The sequence below is a fragment of the Mustela erminea genome, chromosome 7, assembly GCF_009829155.1.
Source record: "Mustela erminea isolate mMusErm1 chromosome 7, mMusErm1.Pri, whole genome shotgun sequence".
Taxonomy (NCBI): Eukaryota; Metazoa; Chordata; class Mammalia; order Carnivora; family Mustelidae; genus Mustela; species Mustela erminea.
The window spans coordinates 10,413,416-10,427,065 of NC_045620.1; the positions used below are offsets into that span (position 1 = coordinate 10,413,416).

A 13,650-nucleotide genomic window follows, 5' to 3' on the forward strand; every position below is an offset into this window, starting at 1 on the left:
TCACCGTGGGACCCCCCTCTCCTGGTACACCTATGTCCCCAAGGATGCCGGGGCTCTGAGGGGGCGGTGGTGTCCGCGGTGCAGCCCAGTCAGTGGACGCAGAACCAGACTCAGCCCTGGGGTCCCTCCACTCCACCCCTCTTTCCATCTGAGGAGGGAGGGGTCCTTGTGAGACCCCTGAGGGGAGGATGAGGTGAGAGGGAGGGAGGGTAGGGGGCTTGGTGGAGTTTTGTGTGGTGCGTGTGACACAAGGAGACAGAGAGAAGCCCAGAGACTCATGGAAAGAGGCAGAGACAGGCAGATGAACGCTCCTGACACGGGGATCCAGAGGGACACGGAGCCTGACAGGGGCTGACCTCTCCACGTGTGGCCAGTATGGCCACCGGTGTGTTCAAAGTGGTGGGGACTCAGAGGGGGACCCCACATGCTCCTGGTGCCTGTCCCCCTCTGAGTTGCCACCTCGGCCAGGTGAGCTGCGGTCCTGGCATGAGTGAGGGTGTCCGGCCCCGGGGAAGAGGGGGCTGTGGAACCACCAGTCGTTCAAAAGGAAGTTTCTACAAAATGGGCCCCAGCAGCACAGACTCACAGGGCAGCTGAGGGCCATACACGTGGATCCCCATTCCCAGAGGTGGTGTGCAAGCCCGCGGGTGCTCTGGGGCAGGATGGCCGGGGGCATCTGGCTGCTTCTCTTGCCTCTTCCTCTGCCTGATTCTGGGTGAGCAGCTCTACCTCTCCCTGCCTCAGTTGCTGCTCTATAAAATGGGCCAGGGATGGCCGCCCACCTCTCTACAGCAAGCAGGAACTGAGGCTGGAGTTCAGTAGGAAGCACCCAGCACAGCACCTGCCCTGCGGGGGTCCTCCCTGGCTCCTCCCCTAGTGAGTTACGAGTTATGACCCAAACAGGGCTCCCGCCAGAGCAAGGGCCCGACAAAAGCTTACTGAGTGAAGAGGGAATCCTGCACACTGAAACCCTCACCCCGATTCCAGGTTTGAGCACTGCTCCCCTATTTCATAGAAGGGAAAGGTAAGAACCTGTTCCAAGGCTACGGAGCTGATGAGCAACTTGTTGGGCGCTAGAACCCATGCTTTCACATTTTTAAACTCCTATTTTGGGGGGTGCTGGGGTGGCTCAGTCAGTTAAGTGCCTTCGGCTCAGGTCATGATCCTAGGGTCCCGGGAACCGGGCTCCCTGCTAGCGGGGAGTCTGCTTCTCCCTCTGCCTCTGCCCTTCCGCCTGGTTCATCTGTGCTCTCTCTCGCTCTGTCTCCAATAAATAAATAAATAATATTTCTTAAATTTTATTTTTAAAAATAATAAATAACATTACATAATAATATTAATATTTATTATATTTATTAAATATATGTTAATAAATTTATATTAGATATAATTTTATATAATAAATATATTTACATTATATAAATAAATAAATATGTGATTTAATAAATAAATAGTATTAAATGATAATATTTTAAAAAATTATCTTGGAAATTTTCTGTATTTACAGGAAACACAAGAAAGCAAAGAGGCGATGATGATGAGCCCCACATACCACCGTCTGGCTCTGAGAACTGTCCTTCATCTGGGCCAGCAGAAGGTTCCTAACCCAGGGCAATTTTGCCTTCAGGGACTTTTGCAATTTCTGGACTTCTATGATGGTCATAAATGGGGGCATCTGGTGGGCAGAGACCAGGGACGCTGCTGAAATCATACAACGCACAGGACGGCCCCGCAGCAGAGAACGATCTGGCCCCAAATGACAGTAGTTTCAAGGTTGTGGAACCCTGGTCTGAACCCGTGCTTTCCACCACCCGCCTCTCAGTACCACAGGTGTTTGGTCTACACTTGGGGAGGGGCGGGGGCAGTGCCTTATAACCAGAAACAGGGAGGGGGGGATCTAGGAAGGATGAGGGGGACACTCCCACTCCCTCAGCCAACAGGCATTGACCCCACACCTGGGCAGGCTCTGTAGGAGGCCCGGGGGCCAATAGGTTCCCAGAGATTTCTCGGAGCCTCAGATTTGTTTTCCGAATCAACTGACTGCACATAAAAATCTGCATTCCCAACCTTTCCTTTTTAAAAGAAGGCCAAGGTCAGGCCACTCTGAGCAGTAGCTCTGGGCTGGCATTGACGGCACCTGCCTGGCACCCAGTGCTGCACTTAGGGCCACCAGACCCCAGTGTCTGAATTTCAACCCCTGAAGCACGAAGAACATAGGGCTCTAGAGTCAAAGGAACGAAGTCCAGCGTTCTAACTCCCAAGTCTGTCTCCTCATCCGTACAGCGGACACGGTAAGAGTACCTGAGTGACAGGTGGGCATGGGGGGAACCCAGCCATGGCAGGTAGGGTACTGGCTCCCACTGGCCCTTCCGGCTGCTTACCACTAAGTCAAAGACAAGTCAGTCCCTCCCCTTGAGAAACTCTCAGTCTGGGGGAACGACAGGGGAAGACACAGAGGACACCCCGCTAGGACACCAGGGGATGGACAGGAAACGGGGAGCCCAGAGGAACGCTGCCTGGGGTGGCCGGGGCAAGGGCAGCTTCCCAGGTGTGGTAACGTTCAACTTGGCCTTGAGCAATGAATCAGCATTACCAGGGAGGGTATTCGAGGCAGGGGAACAGCATGTGCAAAGGGCAGGGTGTCTACCAGCCCCAGGGATGCTGCGGTCACAGAGATGCTGGGGGTGGGCACCGAGGCTGGTGGTGGCGGTGCTGGAGAGGGTGCGCTGTGCGCACCCCCCCAGGGAGAAGTTGGAAAGCTCCCACATGGGCTTCAATGAAGGGCCCCCCATGAGATAGAAACCCCTTCTCATTGAAAGGAACTTTCTTCTCAGGCGCCCTCAAAAATCTCAACAAGAATGTAATGCTTTAAAAAAAAAAATCTGGTTCTCAAACCAGCCTGCCGGGAGCCCTCTGTCCCTCCCCAGCACACATGCCACCAAACATCCGGAGTCAAGCAGATCCATGAACCTGTGAGTATGTAGCTGACGGAGGGCCGGTGTGGTGGGGAGGGCGGGGGGGCTGGTGAGTAGGGGGGCTGGGGACCGAGCGCCACGCAGCCCTCCATTGTTGCGTTAATATTTGCCATCTGCTCGTGTTGCATTTCCACCGCGAGGGATGACGGGACAGAAGGAGAAGAAGAGGCCAGTTCAGGGCCCGGGAGAAGGAGCCTTGGAGCCTCCTCTGCCTTCTTTGTGTTGGTGCCTGGCTCAGCCTCCACCGCCAGATAAAGCCCCAGCCAAGCCTGCCTCCTTCCGGGAGTCACCCCTCCAGGGGGATTGGGCAGAGGGAGGGGGAGGCGCCCTGGCCAGCCAGAGCCTCCCTCCCTCCCTCTGCTGGACTGGGTGGGGAGGGAGCTGGGGGTGCACAGAGCAAGCGAGCTGGAGGGGAGGAGACACCGAGCCTGGCACTGCTGACTCCTACAGGCCAGCCTGGGCAGGGCTGCTCCGCCCACAGCCTCCATTACCTCCAGGAAAACCCAAGAGGCGGCCCCAAGCTGCAGGGGAGAAGGACAGGCTCAGACACTCATCCCAGCTCAGCACAGCCTGGGACCGCCTCCCAGGAAATCAGCAGGGAGGCCATCAAGGGCCACGGAAGCCTGAAGAGCATCTGCTGATTAATAGTTACTGAACACCTACTATGTGCTCCACTGGGGTAGGAAACTCAAAGGCCCTGGGGCAGGTACCCAGCAGTGGTGGCTTGGGCTCGATGGTGGCTCAGCAGGGATACTGCTCAGGAGCCCAGACCTCTGCTTTGTCAACAGAAGACAAGTACAGATGCTTCTGTGAAATGTGGTTTTTAAATGCTGGCAACTCATTCCAATTACACACACACACACACACACACACACACACACACACACACACACATCCCCCAAGCTGGGCAAAGAGCATACTTCGGTAGGGCCGATTGGATCTAAGGATCTTGCGTGCACCACCATGGCTACTGAGGCAGGGGTCTGGGGCCTTAGAAAGAGAAAGGGGAAGACGCACGGAACAGAGTCAAAGTTGGATCAAATCCTGGCTTTGCCACTGACGCTCGGTGACCGTGGGGGAGTATATAGACCCCTCTGAACCTCAGGTTCCTTCCCCACGAACAGGGAATAACAACAGCTCGCTCTGGGCTGGTTGTGGGAAGCGGACTCAGGGCGCAGAAGGCCCTTCGTGTATGTGCTCGCTAGAGCTCTCATAGTTGGGGCTATAGTAGATGCTCACGGAAACTGCAGGCTGGGGGTCGCCTGCCGGCGCCGGCACAGAGGAGGCGAGAAGATGCCTCTTCGCTCTCCCTGTCTCCAAAAGCCTCTAAGGAGTTACAAGCCATCAGCCTGACATCCAGAGCAGGGGAGGATGCTAGACACAAGGCGCCATAGGTTTTCCCCACTGTGCTTACCATTTAGAAACATTTGCTGCTGACTTTAGACATCAGAAGGTTTAGGGTGCCTGGGTGGCTCAGTGGGTTAAGCCTCTGCCTTCGGCTCAGGTCATGATCTCAGGGTTCTGGGATCGAGCCCCACATCTGCATCCGGTTCTCTGCTCAGCGGGGAGCCTGCTTCCCCCCTCTGTCTCTGCCTACTCGTGATCTCTCTCTCTCTGTCAAATGAATAAATAAAATCTTAAAAAAAAAAAAAAAAGAAGAAGAAGAAGAAGAAGGTTCTTAGAAGACTTTCGAGGTCTAGCTTTCTCTCCGAAACAGGAAAATTGGGTCATCCCAGGGAGAATGTAGTTGAGCAGCCAGACAATCCGTCCCCCTTTAGGTGGGGTGTGGGCTCTGCAGTCCCCTGCGGGTCCCACTCACTACTCCTTGCTGCGTCAGGGCGGTGGACATGCTCCCACACACAGCCGGGCTGCCCCTGGGCATCTGGCGGCTGAGGAAGGGGCCAGGCTGGGCTGCAGTCTGGGCAGCCCCTGGGCAGCCCCTGGGCAGCCTGGTTCTGTGTGGGTGTCGCGACTTGGCCCCCAGTGGTTTTGCTATTAGCCAAAGAAATTTCCTTGGAAAGCATCACACTCTGATCCACCAGAAAATGAATCAAAATGACACCTCCTGAACAAGATGTTTTGGCTCAATGGAAAACAAAACAAACAAATTAGCGGGGCTGCTCCCTCCGGGCCTCCAGGCACCGGCGCAGAGAAGGAGGCCTGGTGTGGTCCACAGGACGCCGGGGATGGCCACGGGGCCGTGCAGGGCCTGGGCCCCGGGGACACCTGACATTGTCTCCCAGGCCCTTCCAAGGCCCTTCCGAGGCCCCGTGGCTCCAGCTCCGTCTCACACTTCCAGTCCTGCACACATCTAGGAAGATCTCCAGGAGCGAGGGGCCCTCTGCGTTGACCTGGGTTGACAGCGTCTGCTCAGGTGGGGTCCCTGGAACCAGACACTCGTCCAGGAGACCTGGGTCCCCCACCTGGAGCCTCTGTTCTCACTTTCGACTGGACAGGGGCCCTGATGCCCAGGGAGGTGGGGACTCTGGCGAGCTCAGGGCACGGCCTGCGACCTTTCTAGGCTGAGGACTCTCGCTCCTACCAACTGAGCCCGGGAGCTCAGATGGTCCCACTCGCCCCACTCGGTTCTCACAGGACACTGCTCAGGACTCAACACAACACAGCCAGCCCGGACGCCAGCCCGAGCTAAGGGGAAAGGAGCCTGGTGGCCCTCCAGTGAAACAGTCTTACCATGTCCCTCGCCTGCTATGAACCTGTCCATGGCTCCCCATTGCCCTCAGAATAGTATAAAACATCTCCATGTGGCCTGAGACACTGCCTAACCTGGCTGTGACCTCATGTCCCCTAACTGTCCCTTTTGTTCCCTCTCGGCCAAGCCACACAGCACTTCCTGCCGTGGTCCTGCCCCACGGGCCCTCCCCTCCCAACTTCACCCAGACTTCCTCATCATTCGGTCCCAGCGACCGTGGCCCTTCCTCGGAGGCTGTCCTTGGCTCCCTCAGAGCAAGCCAGGGCCCCCTTTCGAAATGACTATATACTGAATTTTCTTAGGATTTGGTCACTGCCTGTATTCTTTCCCACAAGACACAGGCTCTCTGAGGGAAGAGATGGCCAAGGCAAGGCAGGACAGAGTTAAGAAAGTGCGTTCAGGGACGCCTGGGTGGCTCAGTTGGTTGAGCAGCTGCCTTCGGCTCAGGTCATGATCCCAGCGTCCTGGGATCGAGTCCCGCATCGGGCTCCTTGCTCAGCAGGGAGCCTGCTTCTCCCTCTGCCTCTGCCTGCCATTCCATCTGCCTGTGCTCGCTCTCTCCCTCTCTCTCTCTGACAAATAAATAAAATCTTAAAAAAAAAAAAAAAAAAAAAAAAAAGAAAGTGCGTTCATATCCAGATGCCCCGCTGTGTAATCTTGGGTAAGTTACTGAACCTCTCTGTGCCTTAACTCACGCACCCGCGCAATGGGGATAAAAGCAGCAACCCCACCCCCACTTCTGGGGCACTGACCAGCCGAGGACAGCGCGTGCCGCCACAGGCCTGGCTCTGTGTCTCCATCGCCATGATACCCACGTCCCGCTGAACAATTGGACACTCTGTCCTGGGTCACTCCGTTCATGTCCAGGCAGAGCTGGCTTTTCGGGTCTACTGATGCTCAGACTCAGAACCGCCCTTCGGAGAGTGCTGGAGTCTTTCTCTTCCTTTCTGTTCCCACTGCCTGGGTGGAGGCCCTCAACCCCTCGCATCAAACACCGAGCCAGGTCCCTGGCAGGCTGAACGTCCCTGGTCGTGCTCTAGTCAGTGAGCCAGCAGCTGAGCGGTCTGAGGCTCCCGGAGGCCGAGGGACCTGCCCACGGACACGCAGCTGCAATTCGCCGGAGATGCGGTCTGGCTACCGCAGGAGAGAAGTGCCATGCTTAGCCAAAGGCTAGAAGGTAAAAATCTTGGGGCGTTATAAGAATCAGTGTAAAAGTGTAACGGGAAACGCAGCACAGCATGAAGCTAGACCATCGTCCCATAAGCACACACACGTGCGTCGGCCGGGAAATCCTACCATGAACCACGCACGTTCTTGGGCCGGGGGTGGCCGGGGGTGGCCTGGGGTGCCAGCCTGCCCTCATCTCAGCCTGAGGACAGATGGCCCGCTTCTCGGGCAGCTCGGGTCAGAGGTAAAAGGCCTGGGTTTCAGGCGAGCCGGCGATGAGGTGCTGTCCTCAGGCCAGCCCAGGCCGCAGCCGGCACCCTGTTCTGGGTCCCCGGCGCTGGGCTCGGGGGGTGGAGGGACCACTTCCCCGCCCTGTTCCTGGGGTGCAGGGAGACGCCGGCCCAGCTACCCTGCACCCTCCCTGGGCCCCCAGCTACGTCTGCAAAGTGAGGAGGGAGAGGAGGAAGGTGGGAAGGAGCGGGGGCGGGCTGGCCAAGTTCATAAAAACAAGGACCTGGTTTCTCTCTGCGCCCCCCACCCACCGCCTTCCCAGGAGCTTCTGCTCCAGCTCATGGACTGGCAGGAATAGGCCCCTGCCCGGCTCTAGAGGAGAAGGCTGAGAGCCCTCCCTCCTGGGCCCCATGAGAGTGTCCCCACCCCTCCCGACTCCAGAAGGGTCACAGGGGGCAGTGACGGTTGGTGGGATTTTGGCTATGGCTCATCTTAGAGGGACGGGACCCCTTGCCAGCTCTCCCCCAGGGCCAAGGGAGACTGAGAGCCCCTGTCTTGTCCTTCACTCCCTCCACAGGGCCCTCGGGGACCCGTGGGGACCCTTGGAGGGAGTCTAAAGAGGGCGAGTGAGGGCAGGAGATGGAATCTGGGGCTGTGAGGGGCAGCTTCCCACTGTGCAGGGGAGGAAGGCCTGTGTGGACTCACTGAGAGGAAGCGGCTTGAGCCCCGTGTGGAATCCCAGCTTCGGGGGAACCCACCCCGTACTCTGTGAGAGCCCCCATCTCCCAGACGGCGGTCCCAGGTCCAGAACTGGGCACAGCGAGGGTGCAGGGCCGAGCAGAGCAGGTGACCTGCCCGGAGCCCAGGCTGCACTCACGGATCTGAATCCTGGCTTCCCAACTTTCTGGGTGGACAAGCTATGTGAGTCTTTCTGCCTCAGTTTCCTCCTCCATAAAATTGGGACAGTGACAGACCTACCTCCCGAGGGGAACATCTGGTGCCTGCAGAGTCAGGGCCTCAACACGAGCTGTGACGACCACTGTGCTAGAAGGGCTCCTCTGGCTCACACCCTCGATGCAGGTGCAGCCCTGGACCTCCTTGGGTCTGCACACACTCACGTGCACACACCAATGGGCACCACCTGCCCCAGATAAAGCCCTCCTGGGGCCAAGCTGAACACACTGGGTTGCTGAATGACTCACCACCCCTGGCTGGAATGCACTTCCTGGAACAAGTCACCGCAGGTAAGCCTGGGGGCCCCCCTCTCTGCCGGCTGGTAGACATGAGAGGGCACAGGTCCCAGCATGCCCAGCCACACCCACGTGGGATCCTGCTGGAGTGGGCAGGGGAACCCCCGTTTCAGAGGCCTGCGGGCCTGAGTTCCAACCCCAGCACTGAGTTCAGATATATGACTCTCTGTCTCTGAGCCTTAGTCTCCACTTCTAAAGGGAAACACTACTGCCAACCACATGGGGACAACAGCATATCACAACAAAAGACTGGAAAGTGCAAAGACCAAGGGCCCAATAGAACCCACTGTTAGAAGACTTGCTGGAGGCCATGGGCAGTCCTCTGATTTTCCCCCGATGTGCTTCTGAACATCGGAGGACAGAGCACTGCGTGACTGGTGGGTTCCTGTCTACCAGCAGTCACCACAGCTCAAGGGAGAGGGGGACAGAGAAGCAGCTCCAGACTTCATCATTGTTGGATGACAGAAGGTAGCCTTTGCCTGGAGATGGGGCAATCCCAGAGGGCTTCTCAGAGGAGGTGGTGTTAACTTGGGCTCTAAAGGATTAATAGGAGTTTCAAGACCCTGAGTTCTGCGAGGCCACTGTCTGGCTGTTACTGGCCTTGGGCGAGTGACTTACCTGGAGACGGGCAAGTGAGCAGCACATGCCTCAGGCAGGTGTAAGACAAATGGAGCAATGGGGTCCCGGCAGGGACTAGAAAGGGAAGCCCAGTCAGGTATCCCAATTCACACCATTGAAATAACATTGCCTGGCCAAAGAGAACGGAGTACACCAGCTAAACGCTGTTGGTGGGCTGTGAGAGCGTAGCCGCTGAAACCTTCCGAACTTCCACTGCACCTCCTATCCCGTCGGAATCACGGTCACGGCCAGTGCACGTGACGGCTGGGAAAGGTAAACGAATCCACACCCACGAAATGCCTAGAGCAGTGCCTGGAACACGGTCAACAAAGTGGAGATGTGCGGGCAGGCAGAGGGCCGGAGGAGGGGAGGGGGGTCCCCCCGGCAGAGCCCAGGAACAGTGAGAGACCCTGCTAGGGGGGTCCCCCCAGGCAGAGCCCAGGAACAGTGAGAGACCCTGCTGAGGGGCAGGACAGGGCAGCTGCCTGAGCTGTGAAGGGCAAGGCCCCAGAGACAGGTCAACCAGGGTCCAATCCTGCCTTGCCACACCGGGCTGTGTGGCCTCCCACAAGTCCCTTCCCCTCCCAGAACCTCAGACTCCTCATCTGAAAAGCAGGGGGTGATGATAAAGTTCCTTTCTCCAGAGACTGGTCTGAGGAGAGGCGCCCCAGAAACCAGCCGACGGAGCGCTTGGAAGAGACCTGACAGGAACCATGGTGACAATGACCAGAGGCGGCTTTGGGCGGGGTTTCTCAGACTAGGCACTACTCAGGTGCGCAGCTAGAGAATCCTCTGACGTGGGGGGGGGGGGGGGGCTTCCTGGACGGTGCAGAGTGTTTAACGGCACCCCTGGGGATTTACTTACTTATTTGAGAGAGAATGAGAGCATGTATGCAGGGAGCCTGATGCGGGGCTCAGTCCCGAGACACTGGGATCATGACCTGAGCCGAAGGCAGACGCTTAACAGACTCAGCCACTGAGGCGTCCCACCGCCCCTGGTTTTTACCCAGTAGATGCCAGCAGCCCCTCCACCCCACATCCAGCTCAAAACCAAAATATCTCCAGACACTGCCCAGTGTCCCCTGGACTGGGAGGCCAGCAGATAACAAGTGGCAAAGACAGATGTGTCTTAAACACTGAAGATCTCCACTGCAGAATCAGTCTGGCCTCAGTTTTCCCATGGGTAAAAGGGACACAACGATAATTTCTTTGGGGTTGTAGGGAGGATCCCAGGGAAGCAGAGATGTGGAGGGAAGAGACCTTTGCAAGGTAGGAAGGGCCACGAGCAGGCTGGCCCTCCATCCCCCAGCCCTCCGCGTCCACAGCCCTCTACCACCTCGGCCCCTCTGGTCTGCTGGAGGCTAACTTGTGCCTTTCAGGAGAAGGACCCACCCTGAGCTCCGAATGTCACCCTGAGCCTGTCCTTAGGGGTATAAAGACAGGACAGGAGGGCAGGGGTTGTCCCTGCTCACTGCGGTAATCCCTGAAGGACCACAGTGCTCAGCATACAGCAGGCGCTCAATGGTTGGATGAATAAGCGAGTGGTCACAGCACTGAAGCTCAAACTTCAGGGCAAGAAGAGCTACTCAAGGGAGGGACAGAGACACTCCAGCTGCCCCCCCACCACCCCCCACGGACCCTGGGTCAGTGCTCCCTCAGCCAGCCTTCCAGACGCCCGTTTCCTGTCTGTGGAAGTGAGATGTGCCCTTTGAACTCTCACTTCCTGAGCCCCTCTCCCCACTCTGGGGCCGGGGAGGAGGCAGGCGGTGGGGAGATACTCACGCTCCTGAAGGAGGGAAGCCCGGCGGAGCCCAGCCATCTCCGCAGAGCCTGCGAGAAGGCCCCGTGGTCCCGCTCGGCCCGAAGCACGTGGGCCTCCAGGAAGGAGACGTGGTGCCCAACCATCTTGACGAAGGCCTGGCAGAGAGAAGGGAGAGCCCGGGATGCCCCCGCTGCCACGGACTGGGGCACGGTCCTAGCCACGCGGTCCCAGCCCGTGGAGAGGCCAGGACCTCCCTCGCGGTGGCCTGTGGGCTCCTGAGGAGGTCAGCCAGGGCCCGCTCGGCGGGGGACATCCTCAGACACCCTGACTGTAGCAGTCACGGCTCCGCGGGAGGCCCGGCCACCTCTGCTGTGTCCCTCTTACCTTCTCCCCATGGGGACCCTAGTTTCAGCCTCTGTTTCACAGCAGAGGGACACTGAGGCTCAGAGAGGTCGGGTCGCCTGGCCAACAAGCGGCCGAGAGGGGACTCGGGGCACAGCCACCAGACCGCAAAGCCTTCTGTATTAGAAACGAGTTTTTTAGAAATTGCCAAAATGCTCCCTTTCATAGTGGATGGCTTTCAGAGTCACCGTCAGAGGCCGCGCGGGGCAGGCAGGAGACGAGCAGGTGGCGGAGGGCGGAGGGGAGGCCAGGGCGGCCCAGAAGGCTGGGTCCAGGCCCCCGGGGGCCCCTCCTCGCAGGGCCTCTGACACAAAATTCCCAGTTGCAAAAAAGAGAGAGAAAGATGGAGAGGGAGGGAGAGAAGTCTGGGGTCAGACCTGACGGATCAGAATCCAGGTTCCGCCACTTACTAATTGTGCGCCTTCTGGCAACTTAATTTCTACAAGCCTCAATTTCCTTATCCCTGAGACGGTGCTGATATCGCCGTCCTGACTACGAACAGTAACAACCTTGCTAAGCAGTTAGGTGATCAGCAACACTGAGCTCAAGGAATGTCCGGGGTCGGGGTGCCTGGGTGGCTCAGTGGGTTAAGCCTCTGCCTTCGGCTCAGGTCATGATCTCAGGGTCCTGGGATCGAGCCCCGCATCGGGCTCTCTGCTCAGCAGGGAGCCTGCTTCCCTTCCTCTCTTTGCCTGCTGCTCTGCCTACTTGTGATCTCTGTCTGTTAAATAAATAAATAAAATCTTTAAAAAAAAAAGAAAAAGGAAAAAAAACCAAATGTCCGGGTTCGTTTTGAAAAAAAATTGTTGATTTCATGAAAAGTCTCCCGTTTTAATCCATGCTAATAATAAGTTCACAATTAAAAAAAAATAACACTGTGTAGGCCCAGAAAAATTCAACCCACTCATCTGCCTCCTTTTTTTGGGTCTCTCTGCATGCCTCTCTCTACACTGAGCACACGTGTGTGTCTGTGTTCACGTGTGTGCATGTTCATGTGTGTGCATCTAAGTGTGTTCGTGTGTGTGCCTGTGTTTGCGTGTGCACGTATTCATGTGTGTGAATGTGTTTGTGTGTCGCGTGCATACATGGCTAAGGCCACCAAAGGTAGCTAGAGCTGCGTCAGAAGAGCCTCACCTCTGTGGGCCTCCCTTGAACCACAGTGGACTGGAAGAGAGTTTCACCAGGAAGAAGGACATCTCAGGGCTGGGCCCTAGGAGGGAGCTTCCCTTCAGGAGAAGGAAGCTCATGGCCCCCAAGGCCTACCGGGGCCACCATGCCCAGCCCTGCCCTCTCCTCCTCCCACACACGAGGCACACAGGTCCCCCATGGCTTCCCCAAAAACGCAGGCCCCACTCGCCACAGGGCCCTTCCACCTGCTCTCTCCAGGCTGGGCCCTGCTCCCTGTCCTTGGTGGGGCGAACACAGCCCCTCTCTCAGGCCCTGGCCTGACCGTCCCCCCCACAGAGAGGCCTGCCCTCACTGCCTCATCTACCACAGCCCCCTGGTACTCGGGAGACCCCCAATGTCCCTGTCTTCTTAGCCCTCTTGAGCTCTTCCGTGTCTGCTGATTCATAACCCGTCTGCCTCTAGTATGTGGGTCCCGAAAAGTCAGGTGTGGAGTCCATGCTGTTCACAAGGCCAACCCGGGAGGCCGGTCGGCCTGCAGGGGCTCCGCTGGATGGTGGGGACGTGGAGCGGAGCACGTGCAAATGAGGGCGTCCTGACTGAAAAGAAGGTGTGGCACGGCTGCCACCCCAGGCTGCTGGTGGGGCCAGAGCTGGAAGGTCCAATGAGCCTCATGAGATCTCGGGGGGGGGGGGATGGGAGACAAGGGGTCCCGGGGCCAGGGAGCTGCCCCCCAGCCAAGAGGCATCAGCTTGTGAAACCCAGCACAGAGTCCCGTGGTATCCGTCCCCCAATCCTCCCCGTGGTGACGTCAATCTGGTGGGGAGCGTGAGGGGACACCGGGGGTGCATGTTCCTGAGGCTGAAGGACCCGCCGGCCAGGGAGAGGCCCGACTCAGGGAGGCTCCGGCACAGGCGGGGCAGGGGCAGCAGGAGGGCGACCTCTTCGTGACGTCGGTCTGGGGGCTGCACCTTGGGAGTCGGGGGGACACCTACCTCATCTTTTCTAGGATGAAAATGTGCAACTTTCATTCTCAGGAAGGAGGGAAAAAGGGAGGACAGGAAACTCCCCCTTGTTTCTGAACATACTGGTAAGTGCTGATGGGCGTAAAGACTTCTGACAAAAGGCCCCGGCTTCAGACCAGGGCACTGGCCAGCCGGGAGAGCCAACACTGGGCGCCGGGGAGCAGTCGGGAGATGTCTGCGCCCCCCAACTCTACCACCTCCCAGCTGTGTGACCCTGGGCAAACCACCTCCCCTCTCTGTGCCTCCCCTGCTTCCTCTCCCAAATGGGACCGATAACAGGGCTTGGCTCCCCGGGCTGCTGGCCGATAGAGTGCCTTCTCCCCGGGAAAGCACTTGGGGTTCCTGATTCGCAGCAGGTGCCCTGTATGGACTCGTTTTTAATACT

General features: G+C 57.9%; 1 protein-coding gene across 2 annotated transcripts in view; it reads right to left on the bottom strand.

Annotated features, from left to right (window-relative positions):
* BCAS4 (breast carcinoma amplified sequence 4) overlaps positions 1 to 13,650 on the bottom strand; it is a 55,971-nt gene that overhangs the window by 15,195 nt on the left and 27,126 nt on the right. For both annotated transcript variants that reach the window (XM_032350357.1, XM_032350355.1), the window contains one exon: positions 10,734 to 10,868. In XM_032350357.1, the coding sequence (XP_032206248.1) occupies positions 10,734 to 10,868 (135 nt within the window). The remainder of the gene's footprint in view (positions 1 to 10,733; positions 10,869 to 13,650) is intronic.